The following is a 13,990-nucleotide window of genomic DNA, read 5'->3' as shown; positions in this document are numbered from 1 at the left end:
TTTTCTCTCAGAACTTGAAGCAGAATTCAGGTGGGTTAGTAAAATGGATGTTAGTTTGAGTGCAGCATTAACTTGTAGACTAATAGTGTAAAAGAAAAAAAAGATAGTATTTCTGTTCCTCATTAATAACACATGAAGGTCGTTTAATCTTATTCACACAGAAGAAAAATATCATTTTGATTACTGTCTGATTCAGTATGTCTAACTGTTTACAAACTAAACTCCCCTCTAGTGTAGATTCAGGTTGTACTCGGGACTTTGAACTCTGGACTGTTTGGTGGAGCAGTTGCAGGCAGCATTAAAATCTACAGTTAGTCTGGAGAGAAACGTAAAGAGGTTTTTGAGATAATCACGGTGAGTAACTGAATATAAAACTGTAATATGTAAATGTTATTCATTTGTACTTGATGGAGAAATATTTAGAATTGATTTTTATCACCTGATATTTTTTCTGTACGGGAACAGTCTGGAACTACAAGTCACATTTAACGTTGTCATTTAGGTTCAGTCCACACCAACACAGATATTTTTAAACTTTTATTTTCTCTTCTGTGTTTTTCTGTCATCCACACAAACTCACAAACCCACACAACACAATGAGAGCATTGCATCAAGAGTTTAAACTTTACTGAAGAAATGTTGGAATTAGCTTCTTCAAATAAACATTTTTATTTGTGTGAACATATTTTTTTTTACTGATAATGTGTACACTCTACTGTATGTATGATTATAAAGAAACCACCAGCTAGAAAATGGATAGAAAGCTACACTTACATTGATGAGAGTGAGATTGTTATTAATACACTTTTATTTATTTAAGAATGTAAATGTAAGAATGTATCAGTGCTGGTTGAGTTATTGGCATTTTGATGTAAAACTAAAAGCATTACAGAGCGCTATTAAATCCTAGCTCAGACATGGATTTATTTGATTCTTTTTAGCAGGTGTGACTAACTATACTAGCTGCTAGTTAAGCTAGCTGTCTGAATACTTCGTCATGTCCTTGTGGTGTTTTTCCTGAACTGAACCTTTCAGATGCCATCATGTTTTTTTTATATAGTTTATTTATTTTTGGTTTAACCTTTACTCCAGTGTGATGGAGGGTACGAGACAAGATTCAGCCCGACCCAGTTGTGTTTCCATGAAAAGCGACCAGTCAATGGATCCCGTACATAAATTTAAAGAAGGAGACTGTTCTACTGATCTGAGGTCAGTATATTTTCATAGTGTGTTTAAGCCTTAGACCACTGCACCACCTGAGCACCCAGCTCTGAAAACCTTTAGAATCCACAGTATATGTGAGAATTTACAGGTGATCAGTAAAGTGGGTTTTGACTACAGATATTTTATGTTAGCTGATGATTACTGATCAGAACTAAGTTTTCATTTTCATAGTGTGTTTAAGCCTTAGACCACTGCACCACCTGAGCACCCAGCTCTGAAAACCTTTAGAATCCACAGTATATGTGAGAATTTACAGGTGATCAGTAAAGTGGGTTTTGACTACAGATATTTTATGTTAGCTGATGATTACTGATCAGAACTAAGTGAGGTTTAGATTAAGAAGCCTGAGATTAAGTCTACAATAAACAAATATAAGACCAAGTTCAAATAAGAGCACACTATTAATGTTTAACATTTATTAATGGTTGTAATAAAATGTTAATTATTTATTTATGAATGTAAAATCAGATTAGCCATGGTTGTGTTATTAGCATACTGGTGTTAAACAAAAAAAGCAGTGTCAAGAGTCACTAAGTTTGTAGGCAATGCTTTTTTTTTTAAATAGAAGATTTGACTATAGATTAACTAAACTAGCTGCTAGGTAAGCTAGCTGGCTGATTACTTTGGTCTGCCCTTGTGCTTTTTGTGCTCTTTGGCACAGTGATAAACTGATAAATGTTTATTACATTTTATAACCCCTGAATTAGCTAACAGTCTGTGTTAAATACAATTTTATGGCATGAGGTTGTTGGTTTTGGTTACTGTGTAATGAGTGGTGTGTACTGAAAATACTAATAACAAAACAGTTTACTTGAGCAAGCTGAAACAAAAATATATTTCTTTCTGCTTATACGTAAAATTTAGCTTTTATTGGTTCCATTATGTTTGGTTTTACCTGTATCCCAGTGTAATGAAGGGTAAGAGACCAGATTCACCTGAACCCAGCTGTGTCTCCATGAAGAGCGACTGGTCAATGAAACCTCCACTTACATTTAAAAATGGAGGTGAATCTACTGAACTGAGGTCAGTATAATCTCATGCTCTAGTGCAGTGTTTTTACTTCCAGTTCCTCCTGATCAAACACATTAACTTCATTAACCTTACTAAGCTAGTCAATTCATTTATATAAATATAGGAAATGTTTCAATAACTGGATGATGGAACATGCTAGTGTTTGGTACTGTTCTGTATATTTATTGGTGTTGTATAATAAAGACTGAGATAAAAGCTGCACAATTGCTTATTTGTGTTTTTATTTACAGACCACAAAAGAGGAGATTAAATGTTACTTACAGAAATCAGTTGGAATCCATATTTAAGGTTTGTATGTATGTGTGTATAATTAGAATAATGATGCTTGTCTACTTTGCTGTTGGTTAAATTAATACAGTGAGGGATCTTATGTTGATTTTGGATTCTGGACCCTCTTTAGATGTTGTTCTGGTTTTTACATACATGAATTTTTTTTTTTTTTTTTTTTTTTTTTTGCCATATGGGGTTAATGGGACTCGCAGCAACAACTAGTTTCAGTATAATGTTAGAGCTACATCACTCCTTATATGGTCACATAACTCATCTTTCTTTATTACCTCACGGTGCTTATTGTGATGATCTGTTCCTCAAAATTTCTTAACAGGAACTGGGGCTCAAAGATTACCCAGCATGCTCTGAGCAAGAGGTGAAGGATGTGGAAGATCTGAGTAGTATTAGAGAGGGGGCGCTAAAGATCACATTGAATGTTCTGAAGATCAGGAACCAGACAGACCTCGCTAACACCTTGCAGAGGAGTAAATACTTACATTTTTCATTTCTTTAACATCAGATTAAAATTCTTCCATATTCATATTGGTTCTAGAATCATCTAGGCTTTTAATTGGTCATTACATTCTATTATATATCGTTTTATAAGCACCAGGTACTTGATTAGATGAGAATTCTAACCATGATATTGGTCACTACATCTCTACAAATAAGCCAATTATTATCATAGAGGTTTATATTTAAAAAAAGAAAATAATTTAGTAATGAACCTACTATTTATTAAAATATTACATTATATACTGTTTATTGATCATGCAGTAAACTATTGGTCATCATTTTCTGTTTATTAGAACTTTTAGTCTCTGTATATCAGAAAAAACTCAAATCAAACCTGAAAGAGAAATGTAAAATAATTAATCAAGGAATCTCCCAGCATGGAAGCTCAGCACTTCTGAATGAGATCTACACAGAGCTCTATATCACACAGGGTTGGAGTGGAGACGTCAATAATGAACATGAGGTCAGACAGATTGAAGCAACATCCAGGAGACCAGCAGCACAGGAGAAACCCATCAAATGCAACGACCTTTTTAGAGACACGTCCATCAGAACTGTGCTGACAAAAGGAATCGCTGGAATTGGAAAAACAGTCTCAGTGCAGAAGTTCATTCTGGACTGGGCTGAAGGAAAAACAAATCAGGACGTCATCTTCATATTTCCACTTCCTTTTAGAGAGCTAAACTTGATGAAGCAGGAAAACCTCAGTCTGATGGAACTTCTTCATCAGTTTTTCCCAGAAGTGAAAGGTCTGCCATCATTAGACTGTGATGCTTATAAAGTTTTGTTCATCTTTGATGGTCTGGATGAGTGTCGACTTCCTCTAGATTTTCAAAATAATGAGCGATTGTGTAACATAACAAAGTCAGTAAAAATGGATGTGCTGCTGACAAACCTCATCAAGGGGAACCTGCTTCCCTCTGCTCAACTCTGGATCAGCACTCGACCAGGAGCAGCCAATCAGATCCCTCCTGAGTGTGTAGCCCAGGTAACAGAGGTACAAGGGTTCAGTGACCCTCAGAAGGAGGAGTACTTCAGGAAGAGGATCAGTGATGAGAACCTGGCTAGTAAAATAATCTCTCACATAAAGTCATCAAGAAGCCTCTACATCATGTGTCACATTCCAGTTTTCTGCTGGATCTCAGCCTCTGTTCTAGAGAGAATTCTGGATGGAGACGAGGGGAAAGAGATCCCCAAAACTCTGACTCAAATGTTTACTAACTTTCTAATCTTTCAAATAAAACATAAGGAAAAAAAGTACCATGGGAAATCTGACCCTGATCCTCACCAGACCAGTGACACGATACTGGCACTGGGAAAACTGGCCTTCCAACAGCTGGAGAAAGGAAACCTGATCTTCTATGAGGAAGATCTGACAGAGTGTGGCATTGATGTCAAAAACACATCAGTGTACTCAGGAGTCTGCACCCAAATCTTCAAAAAAGAGGCTGGACTGCACCTGGGTCAGGTCTTCAGCTTTGTGCACCTGAGTGTTCAGGAGTTTCTGGCTGCTTTATATGTATTTCTCACCTTTATCAACAAAAACAGAAATGTGCTGGTGATGCAAAACACTGGATGCTTTTACATTTTCAGAAACTATACAAACATGTCTGACTTTCTGAAGAGTGCAGTAGACAAGGCTTTACAGAGTGAGAATGGACACCTGGATCTTTTCCTCCGCTTCCTCCTGGGTCTCTCACTAGAGTCCAATCAGGCGCTCTTACGAGGCCTACTGCCACAAACAGGAAGTAGCTCTTACAACGAAGAGGAAACAGTCAGGTACATCAAGGAGAAGATCAGTGAGAATCCCTCTCCAGAGAAATCCATCAATCTGTTCCACTGTCTAAATGAACTGAACGATAATTCTCTAGTGCAGGAAGTCCAAAAATACCTGAACAAAGGTCATGTTTATCATGATGGACTCCCTCTGTCTCCTGCTCAGTGGTCGGCTCTGGTGTTTGTGTTGCTGAACTCCGATCAGGAGCTGGATGAGTTTAATTTGAGTAAATATAATCCATCACATGAAGGTCTTCTGAAGATGCTGCCAGTGGTGAAAGAATCGAGAAAAGCTATGTGAGTAATTTAGTGATAAACATTTGATTCATAAGTTCATTACACAAACACTAATTATTAAATGTATGAAAGTGAGAAGGTGCAAAACTGCAGTGTTGCAGTCTGATTTCAAAATGTGTCTGAAATGAATTTCTAACCTAATAACCTAAATAATAATGTTACAGTTTCTGCACCACTTACTAATTTGCACTCTGCTAATTATACTGAGTAAAAAATCAGATGTTAAATGGTGGAATCATCAACCACAGAGCTCCAAAAACATCAGGACTAAATGGTGAATACAAGTTCAGTAATAAAGAGAGAAATGCATTAAAAATAAACAATCTTTTTAAATAAAGACACTCATGTTAGCATGAACGGGGCGCTCAGGTGGTGCAGCGGTAAATAACACTAGCCCATTTTTGCTGAGATCTGAGGATGTTAGCATGGAGGAAATTAATCTGACTGATGTGTAAATATATTTTCAGAAGAACTAATTTTACTCTGATGAAAACACTGTAATAATAATCAGATCGTTTTGCTTTACGACAGTTTCATGAATCAGATGTTGAATAAACAGAGCTCAGTTTACATAAACTTGACGTGTAAATTATATGTTTAGACTCGTGCACAAGTTTTATACAGAATGTAGAATTTCACCTGAAAGCAGGAGCAGAAGTATTTGTACCTCTAACCCTGAATGTTAGTGACAGCAGTTTCTACGTAGAGCTTCCTGATAATAATTAGTTCCCAGTCATGCTGTGCAGAAATACAGCAGTGAGTGAAACCTTTACAGAGTAAAATAGTGAGTAATTATGGAATGTAAATTTAATTTAGATAAAATGATTGGACCACTTCATACTGGTCAGAACCATGGTGGATCCAGTGCTACTCGAAAACATTTGCAAGGATGTAGGGACACACCCTGGTGACGCACACATACACAGTCACAATCAACTAGGTTTTGGAATGGAGACGGAAATCATGTTGTCATTTCTCATCTGTGGGTAACACTGTAATTAATCTCAACCGCTACATGGCTATTTCAACTGCTTTCATTTTTATCTGCAATGCAGTCTGTTCTGATTGTTTCTCTCCAGGTTGTGGAATTGTGATCTAACAGAGAAAAGTTGTGAAGTTCTGTCCTCAGTTCTCAGTTTAAACTCCTCCAGTCTGAAACATCTGAACCTAAATAGGAATAAACTGAAGGATTCAGGAGTGAAGCTGCTCTCTGCTGGACTGGAGAATCCACACTGTAAACTGGAGATACTGGAGTAATATCTTCACTTTCACACTGTAGATACAAAAGATCTGTTCTAATTAAAAGCATCATTTAAACCAGAAATATTTATTGGACGTTGTTTACGACTCTTCAGAGTCGTCATGCTTTATCACGTCCTAGCAGGATTGTTTCTTTTACTTTCTTTTCTTTTTTAGAAATAAAATTATTTTGTTATAATACATGCACAACCACAGAGCCACAGTTAGTGGAAACAGATGTTTTTTTAAAAATAATTATACAATATGTAGTGGGATTTTTCTGTTAGAAACTCAGACACAAGAGATTCTTTTTTGCTGGATTGAAGTTTAATGAAAGCACAATTGTGGATTCCTGCATACAGTATAGAAGCATACCACAGTAAGAACAAGTAATTTTATATAGGTCTTTTATACCTCTATCGCCCTCCCTATCGCCAACCACCCTCTTCTGAGTCGGACACACAAAGAGAATCAGGAGGATGCAATGAAACATACATATGTGTAATTCAAAATTAGAAAATACATCTGGTGCCGAAGAATCTGCAATGTTCTAAATAATTCTGGCCTTGTGATGTGATAGCTTGTCCTAGATTTACTTTGTTTTTACATACTTGTTATGTTTGCATGTTCTATCTGATTGTTCTGTTCTCTTCTGAGCTAGGTTGCCACGCTCTAAAAACATCTTATACGTAATGATTACTAAACATGTGAAAATACATTATATGATTATAAAAAGTCCCTCACTCATATTAATCTTTATCACAAATATTACATATATTTGGTACCTTGAAATACAGTGAACAGTGGAAAGTTTAAGAATTATTAAATAAATGAATGATTGACAGATAAATAAATAAAACAATGTAAAGTGTTTCTTGTTTATTAGACTCTACAGTATAGAGTGAGCATTTTAAACATTATACAGAGCTGAAACTGCAGTTTTGTGTTTGTAATTAATGAAGAGAAAATACTGATCTATTATTTCTCTCCAGATTGTGGGAGTGTGATCTAACAGAGAAAAGTTGTGAAGTTCTGTCATTAGTTCTCAGTTTAAACTCCTCCAGTCTGAAACATCTGAACCTGAGTTACAATGAACTGAAGGAATTAGGAGTGAAGCTGCTCTCTGCTGGACTGGAGAATCCACACTGTAAACTGGAAATAATGGAGTAAGATCTTCACTTTCACAAAGTTTTATACACATTTATTCATTTACATTTTCAGAATTTAGCATACGCTCTTATCCAGAGCGACTTACAGAAGTGCTTCCATAGTAAATATTTCATTTCTCTAGTTTAAGTAAACAACAGCCCAAGAACACAAATCTGCTAAAACCCTGTTAGAACCAAAGTTGTTTTTTGTTTTTTTAGAAATAAAGAAGAAATGTACAAGTCAGCTTAAGTGCTTAGTAAAGAGGTGGGTTTTTAATCGTTTTTTAAAGACAGCAAGAGACTCAGATGTTCAGACAGACCGAGGAAGTTCATTCCACCATTTGGGTGCCAGTTCAGAGAAGAGCCTTGATGCTTGTCTTCCTCGAGTCCTGGGTGGAGGATAAAGTTAAGTGAGACTAGTGGCTCGGAGGTTGCGCGGTACAGAGCGGGGTTTGATTAGACTTTGAAGGTAGCTTGATGTTTGTCCATTTTTGGCTTTGTAGGCGAGCATCAGTGTTTTAAATTGAATACGTGCAGCTACAGGAAGCCAGTGCAGAGAACGCAGCAGTGGGGTGATGTGGCAGTGTTTGGGCTGGTTAAAAACCAGGTGAGCAGCTGCATTTTGAATGAGCTGCAAGGGTTTAATAGTGGACATGGGAGCTCCTGCCAGGAGGGAGTTGCAGTAGTCCAACTGTGAGATTACGAGTGACTGCACAAAAATCTGAGTAGCTTCCATGGAGAGAAATGGCCAAATCTTTCTGATGTTGTAGAGGAGGAACTGGCACGATCTTGTCATGTTGGCTACACACGGAGAGAAGGTCAGCTGCTTATCCAGGACAACACCAAGGCTTCTTACATTATCAGATGGTCTAATCTGGAAGTCATCAAGAATGATGACTAGGTCCTGGGTTGGAGATTGATCTCCAAGAAAAAGTAGCAGCTCTGTCTTGCTGGGATTGAGTTTTAGATGATAAGCTGACATCCATTGTGAGATATCTCGCAGACATGCTGAGATGCAAGCTGAGACCTGTGTGTCTGAAGGAGGAAATGACAGAATGAGCTGAGTGTCATTTGCATAAGAGTGGTAGGAGAAGCCATGGGAGGCCATGACCTTACCCAGAGAGCGGGTGTAGATAGAGAATAGAAGTGTGCCAGGTACAGAGCCCTGAGGAACACTGGTTGAGAGAGTGCATGGAGGAGATATGGATCCCCTCCATGACACTTGGTAAGAGCGCCCTTCGAGGTAGGAGGCCATCCATTGCCATGCAGAACGTGTTACTCCAAGGTTGGAGAGAGTAGACAAGAGAATGCTGTGAATCACTTTGTGAAGGCTGCAGAGAGGTCAAGAAGAATGAGGACCGATGACAGTTTGGCTTCTTTGGCTGCATGGAGCCTGTCAGTAACAGCTACAAGAGCTGCTTCTGTAGAATGTGCTGCCTTGAAGCCAGACTGGTACGGATCGTGGAGGTCATTCTGAGTAAGAAGTACTTGGTTATAGATAGAATGTTCAAGAATCTTTGATAGAAAAGAGAGGAGTGAGACAGGTCTGTAGTTGTTAATGTCTGTAGTGTCTAGTGTAGGTTTCTTAAGAAGGATAATAACCTGCGCCTTCTTAAAAGCAGTAGGGACAACACCTGTCAGGGATGTCAGGGAGTTGTTGATTATGGGTGTGATGAAGGGGATTAGGTCCTGTGAGATGTCTTTAAGGATGGTGGATGGTATAGGGTCGAGTGTGCATATAGTGGGATTGCTGGATGAGAGGAGCTGTGCAACCTCATCCATGGTGAGTGGGGTGAAGCTGGTGAGTGTGTTGGTGGGTTGAGGGTCAGTTGAAAGTGTGTCAGTCAAAGAGAAGGATTGATTGATTTTGTCAATCTGGTCCTGAAAGAAAGTTGCAAAGTCAAGAGCAGTGAGAGAGTCAGATGGGGAGGAGGAGGAGGGTTCAGAAGAGAGGAAAAGATAGCATGAAGCTTACGTGGGTCAGCAGCAGATTGTTCAAGCTTGGCTTTGTAAAAAGATGTTTTTGCAGCAGTCACGTCGAATGAGAACCTGAACAGCAGATCATGGTAGGAGTGGAGTAGGAGTTAGATTTTCTCCACTTTCTCTCAGCTGCCCTTAATTCTCTTCTATTGCTGCGCAATGCATCTGAAAGCCAAGGAGCAGGGTGAGAAGGTTTGCCTCGTTTGAGGAAGAGAGGACAGAGCTGATCAAGATATGTTGAAAGAGAAGAGAGTAGAGTATTGGTAGCAGAGTTGAGTGCGAGGGTAGCAAGCACGTCAGAGTTAGGTAATGAAGTTAGGATGTTTGAGATCAGTGAGGAGGAAGATAGAGAGTGAAGATTTGGGCGAGTTGTAAGAGTGTAAGTGTGGTTGGAAGTAGAAAGGGTTGGGAGATAGAGAGAGAAGGACACAAAGGGATGGTCATAGAGGTGAAGTGGGGTGACGGTGAGGTCAAGAGCAGACGATGGACAGCTGAAGACCAGGTCTAGAAGATTGCCTCCTTTGTGAGTCGGAGGGCTGTAATTAAAGAGGAGGTCGAAAGATGAAAGGAGAGAAAAAAGACAGGATAACTGAAGTTTGTCGATAGGGAGATTCAAAGTCAAAGGAATTCCATCCGAAGGGAAGAAACTCAGAAGAATATTCCAGCTCTTCAATGAAGTCTCCCAATGAGCCAGGTGGCCTGTAGATGACAATGGTATGAAGGGTAATTGGAATTCAAAGGATGAAATGTTAAGATTGGAAAGGTTAACAGAAGTAACGTGCCATATCCTGGTCAAGAGCAAACCTGTGCCACCACCCCTGCCAGATCCTCTCAGGGTATGCGAGGAGGTGTAGGCAGAGGATAAGGCTGCTGGTGTAGCCGAGTTCTCAGTGATGATCCATGTCTCAGTCAGTGCCAGGAAGTCGATGCCGTGAGAAAGTGCATCTGCTATATTTAAAGTCTGCTATTTGAACAGCTGATTGACATTTCCCGAGCCCACCTACCACCAATGTTTGAAATTGTTGCAACAGTTGGGGGTAGATGAGGTTGCTGGCGTTACAGTTCCCATGATGTGACTTGTGATGTCTGCTGGGTCTGTGTTATATGAGCACAGGAATAGGTAAGTAGCACATGCTGAAATGAGTTTGTTAAACGAAATGGATGTCAGAGAAAACCAAAATTAAAGTTGTATAGTAAAGATTAGACAGATTAAATAAACCAGACGGACATTAAAACTTAGTAATAGTAAAGACCGTAATTAATTTATACTAAACTTAGCCCTGTCCCCAGTTGACACCTAGGGTTCTAACAATAGGCACCTGAAACCAACTAATCAGCAAACCGCACAAACTAATACAGAAAGAGGCCTAACTTAAGACTAGTTTTAGTTTCTTACAGATTTTAATTCTAGCACAAGTCAAAGTTACAAGTCAAACAAAGATATATTCTAACACAGATTAAAACAAATACTTAAACAAGAAGCCTACCTTAACCAAGAGTAGAAGTGTACACAATGGAAGACACAAACACATTTACACTAATCACTTCATCCTGGGAAACAATTAGTGTAAACAAATAAACCATCTCAGGGCAACACACACACACACACACACACTTTTAGAGGCAATGTTAAAATGATCACTGATTCAGAATCATCAATTTAACTGCTTTTACTTTCATCTGCACTGCAGTCTGGGTAATATTATCAGATTTGCTACTTCAATTTACCTACTGGTGCAGAGTGACGTCTTTCATTTCTCTGATTTATCTGATTATTTCTCTCCAGGTTGTGGTTCTGTAATCTAACAGAGAAAAGTTGTGAAGTTCTGTCCTCAGTTCTCAGTTTAAACTCCTCCAGTCTGAAACATCTGAACCTGGGTAACAATAACTTGAAGGATTTAGGAGTGAAGCTGCTCTCTGCTGGACTGGAGAATCCACACTGTAAACTGGAGATACTGAAGTAAGATCTTCACTTTTACACTGTAGATACAGAAGATCTTTCGAAATTAGTTGACCAAAGAATAATACATCAAAAAACACATTTCATTCATGTTTCATTTGAAATGCTGCTGAAAGCTAAATTATAATTCTTTGTTTGAGATTGATGGGAGAATATTTATACTGATACTGTGTCTGATTGATCTGATTATTTCTCTCCAGGTTGTGGAAGTGTAATCTAACAGAGGAAAGTTGTGAAGTTCTGTCCTCAGTTCTCAGTTTAAACTCCTCCAGTCTGAAACATCTGAACCTGAGTAACAATAAACTGAAAGATTCAGGAGTGAAGCTGCTCTTTGCTGGACTGGGGAATCCACACTGTAAACTGGAGATACTGGAGTAAGATCTTCACTTTCACACTGTAAATACAGAAGCTGTTATTGATGTGTGTATGATATTTGATATTTTACTCATTTTCTCCACACATCATTATTATGATAGACCATTTTTACATGTTGAAGATTTCTCAGTGATGATGTCTGGTTGTGGATCTGAATGTAGATGGAGGAGGAGGTGGGAGAAGATGATGTATGATTTTTATTAAATGATTGTCTTCTGCAGGTTGTGGAGCTGCAGTATTACAGATGAAGGATTTACTGCTCTGGCTTCAGCTCTGAAATCAAATCCATCATTACGTCTGAGAGAACTGCAACTGAGCGGCAATAATCCAGGAGAATCAGAAGTAAAACTGCTCAAAGATCTACAGGAGGATCCACAATGTAACCTAGAAAAACTAAGGTAACTTACTGTTGCTTTATACACAGACACACCTAAACACACACACATGCACACATTACACACACATGCAGTGGTATGTCTATCTTATTGTGGAATCAGAACTGCTCATTAGCAAAACTTCATCTGTATCAGGGTTCTTCAGTGAACAATGAATCATGTAAAATGTTATATTATTGTTCCAAGGGATGTGTGTGTTTGTGTGTGTGTGTGTGTGTGTGTGTGTGTTCTGGTGTTTATATTGGTTCTGATCTGTTGAGTCTGATAGGTGACTGATCATGTATGATTTCTTCTACAGCATCTGATTCTAATACATATTGAATTATGAGATGAAGAGCAGTGAAGATAAACACCATCTACGCTTCACACTGGGATTCTACATGGTGACACTTTGTTCAGCTTCTTACTGCTCAAATCTGTAAACATGCTTTCTGTATAACTTTGTGTATGGCATCACTTCCTGTACAAGATCAACACTCTCAAACCCACTCTGAAGTGCTCATGGACCTTCACCCCCTCCTTCTATACATCAATAATGAAGTAATAAGATTGGAGAGTCCATCAGGTTACTGGTACCATCTGTATAAATCTGATAGACTGAACATTGAGCACCTGGTACAGTTGAGTTACGAGCTGCAAAACAGGGTGAGGGTACATGAGGACTGCTTAGAAAACCCTGCATTAGCTTGAAGCATTAGCATGCTGTTTACTATCTGATATGTAATGAAATATGTTTAAATCTACTGGAGATGTTGAGTTTCTGCCTGTAGGGGAACATGAGGAGGATTACTTAAGAGACCAGATAATCTCCAAGGATCTTCACTGGGAAATTACAGACATTAGTGTGGTCTTGAGGTCAGAACGTCTTCCTACATAACCACAAGATGTTTAGAGGACTGACTGAAGAAAGTCGCTTCTGTATGATTCTCATCCTGGAACCTTCCAAGGGACCTTGTTAAACGGTCAGAACAGACCTAAAAAGACATCAAACAGTAGAGGTCCTGGGTTAAGGGGTACATAATGCTCTCTTTTTTTGCAAGTCCAAAACAGACAACAGTTTAATACAGGCTATTACCCACAATCCACTGTGATCCTGTGATGTTTCTCCCAGTAACCAGTGAGTTTTTGGAATTGTATTTATTTGCAAAATGAGTCATTTTATTTGGTATTTAGCAGAAACTTTTATCCAAAATGACTTACAGTACTGTGACAGTATACTGTCAAAACAATTGAGGGTTAAGAATCTTGCTCAAGAGCCCAACAGTGACAATGTGGCATTAAAGCAATTAACTACAATAAAGATAAAAGCAATAAACTACGATAGATTGAAATGATGATAAACAAAGTGATTATTATTATTAATGATGTTAAATATAGAAGATGATGATAATGTAAATATTTTATAAAAGGGACAGTAAGTGTAACAGTTCTGTTAATGACTAATAATAATGATAATAACACTAATACATTATGAGTGATATTTTGAATAAACCTTGTGTTCATGTTACTGTAATGACTGACAGTATTGTTTTTGGAAATATATTTTGTATGGAGTTTATATTCTTAATTTATTTTATCTTCCTGCAGTAATTCGGTGCAGTAAAAAAGTATTTACCTCATTTTCCAGTGTTCTCTATTTTTGCACTGGTCACACTTGTACTGTATGTATCAGACAGATATTAAAACAAAATGTGTTTTAATCAATGGTCTTATTTATTTAAAAATGATGTGTGTGGATGAGGAAAAGTAACTGCACCCTTAGCTACTAAATCAACCAG

The 13,990-nt window shown here is 38.1% G+C and overlaps 1 protein-coding gene across 1 annotated transcript; it reads left to right on the top strand.

Annotated features, from left to right (window-relative positions):
- The first annotated feature begins 272 nt into the window (after positions 1-272).
- LOC134328700 (NACHT, LRR and PYD domains-containing protein 12-like) lies at positions 273-13,720 on the top strand. The gene is made up of 12 exons (XM_063009878.1): positions 273-354; positions 1,093-1,209; positions 2,131-2,247; positions 2,487-2,544; positions 2,861-3,011; positions 3,336-5,115; positions 6,195-6,368; positions 7,347-7,520; positions 11,269-11,442; positions 11,643-11,816; positions 12,039-12,215; positions 12,511-13,720. Exons 2-12 carry the CDS (start codon positions 1,097-1,099, stop codon positions 12,515-12,517), a joined length of 3,099 nt encoding a protein of 1,032 aa, XP_062865948.1. The 5' UTR covers positions 273-354; positions 1,093-1,096; the 3' UTR covers positions 12,518-13,720.
- The last annotated feature ends 270 nt before the right edge of the window (positions 13,721-13,990 follow it).

This window comes from Trichomycterus rosablanca, chromosome 15 (genome assembly GCF_030014385.1).
Source record: "Trichomycterus rosablanca isolate fTriRos1 chromosome 15, fTriRos1.hap1, whole genome shotgun sequence".
Taxonomy (NCBI): domain Eukaryota; kingdom Metazoa; phylum Chordata; class Actinopteri; order Siluriformes; family Trichomycteridae; genus Trichomycterus; species Trichomycterus rosablanca.
Note: the sequence above shows the minus strand (reverse complement) of the source record. Positions and strands in the feature narration are given on the sequence as shown.

Bases quoted from the DNA above. Each gene is read 5' to 3' on its own strand.
- LOC134328700 (XM_063009878.1), top strand. From the start codon at position 1,097: ATGGAGGGTACGAGACAAGATTCAGCCCGACCCAGTTGTGTTTCCATG. The intron at 2,545-2,860 runs GTTTGTATGTAT...ATTTCTTAACAG, and splicing joins AGTTGGAATCCATATTTAAG to GAACTGGGGCTCAAAGATTA. The intron at 6,369-7,346 runs GTAATATCTTCA...ATTTCTCTCCAG, and splicing joins TGTAAACTGGAGATACTGGA to ATTGTGGGAGTGTGATCTAA.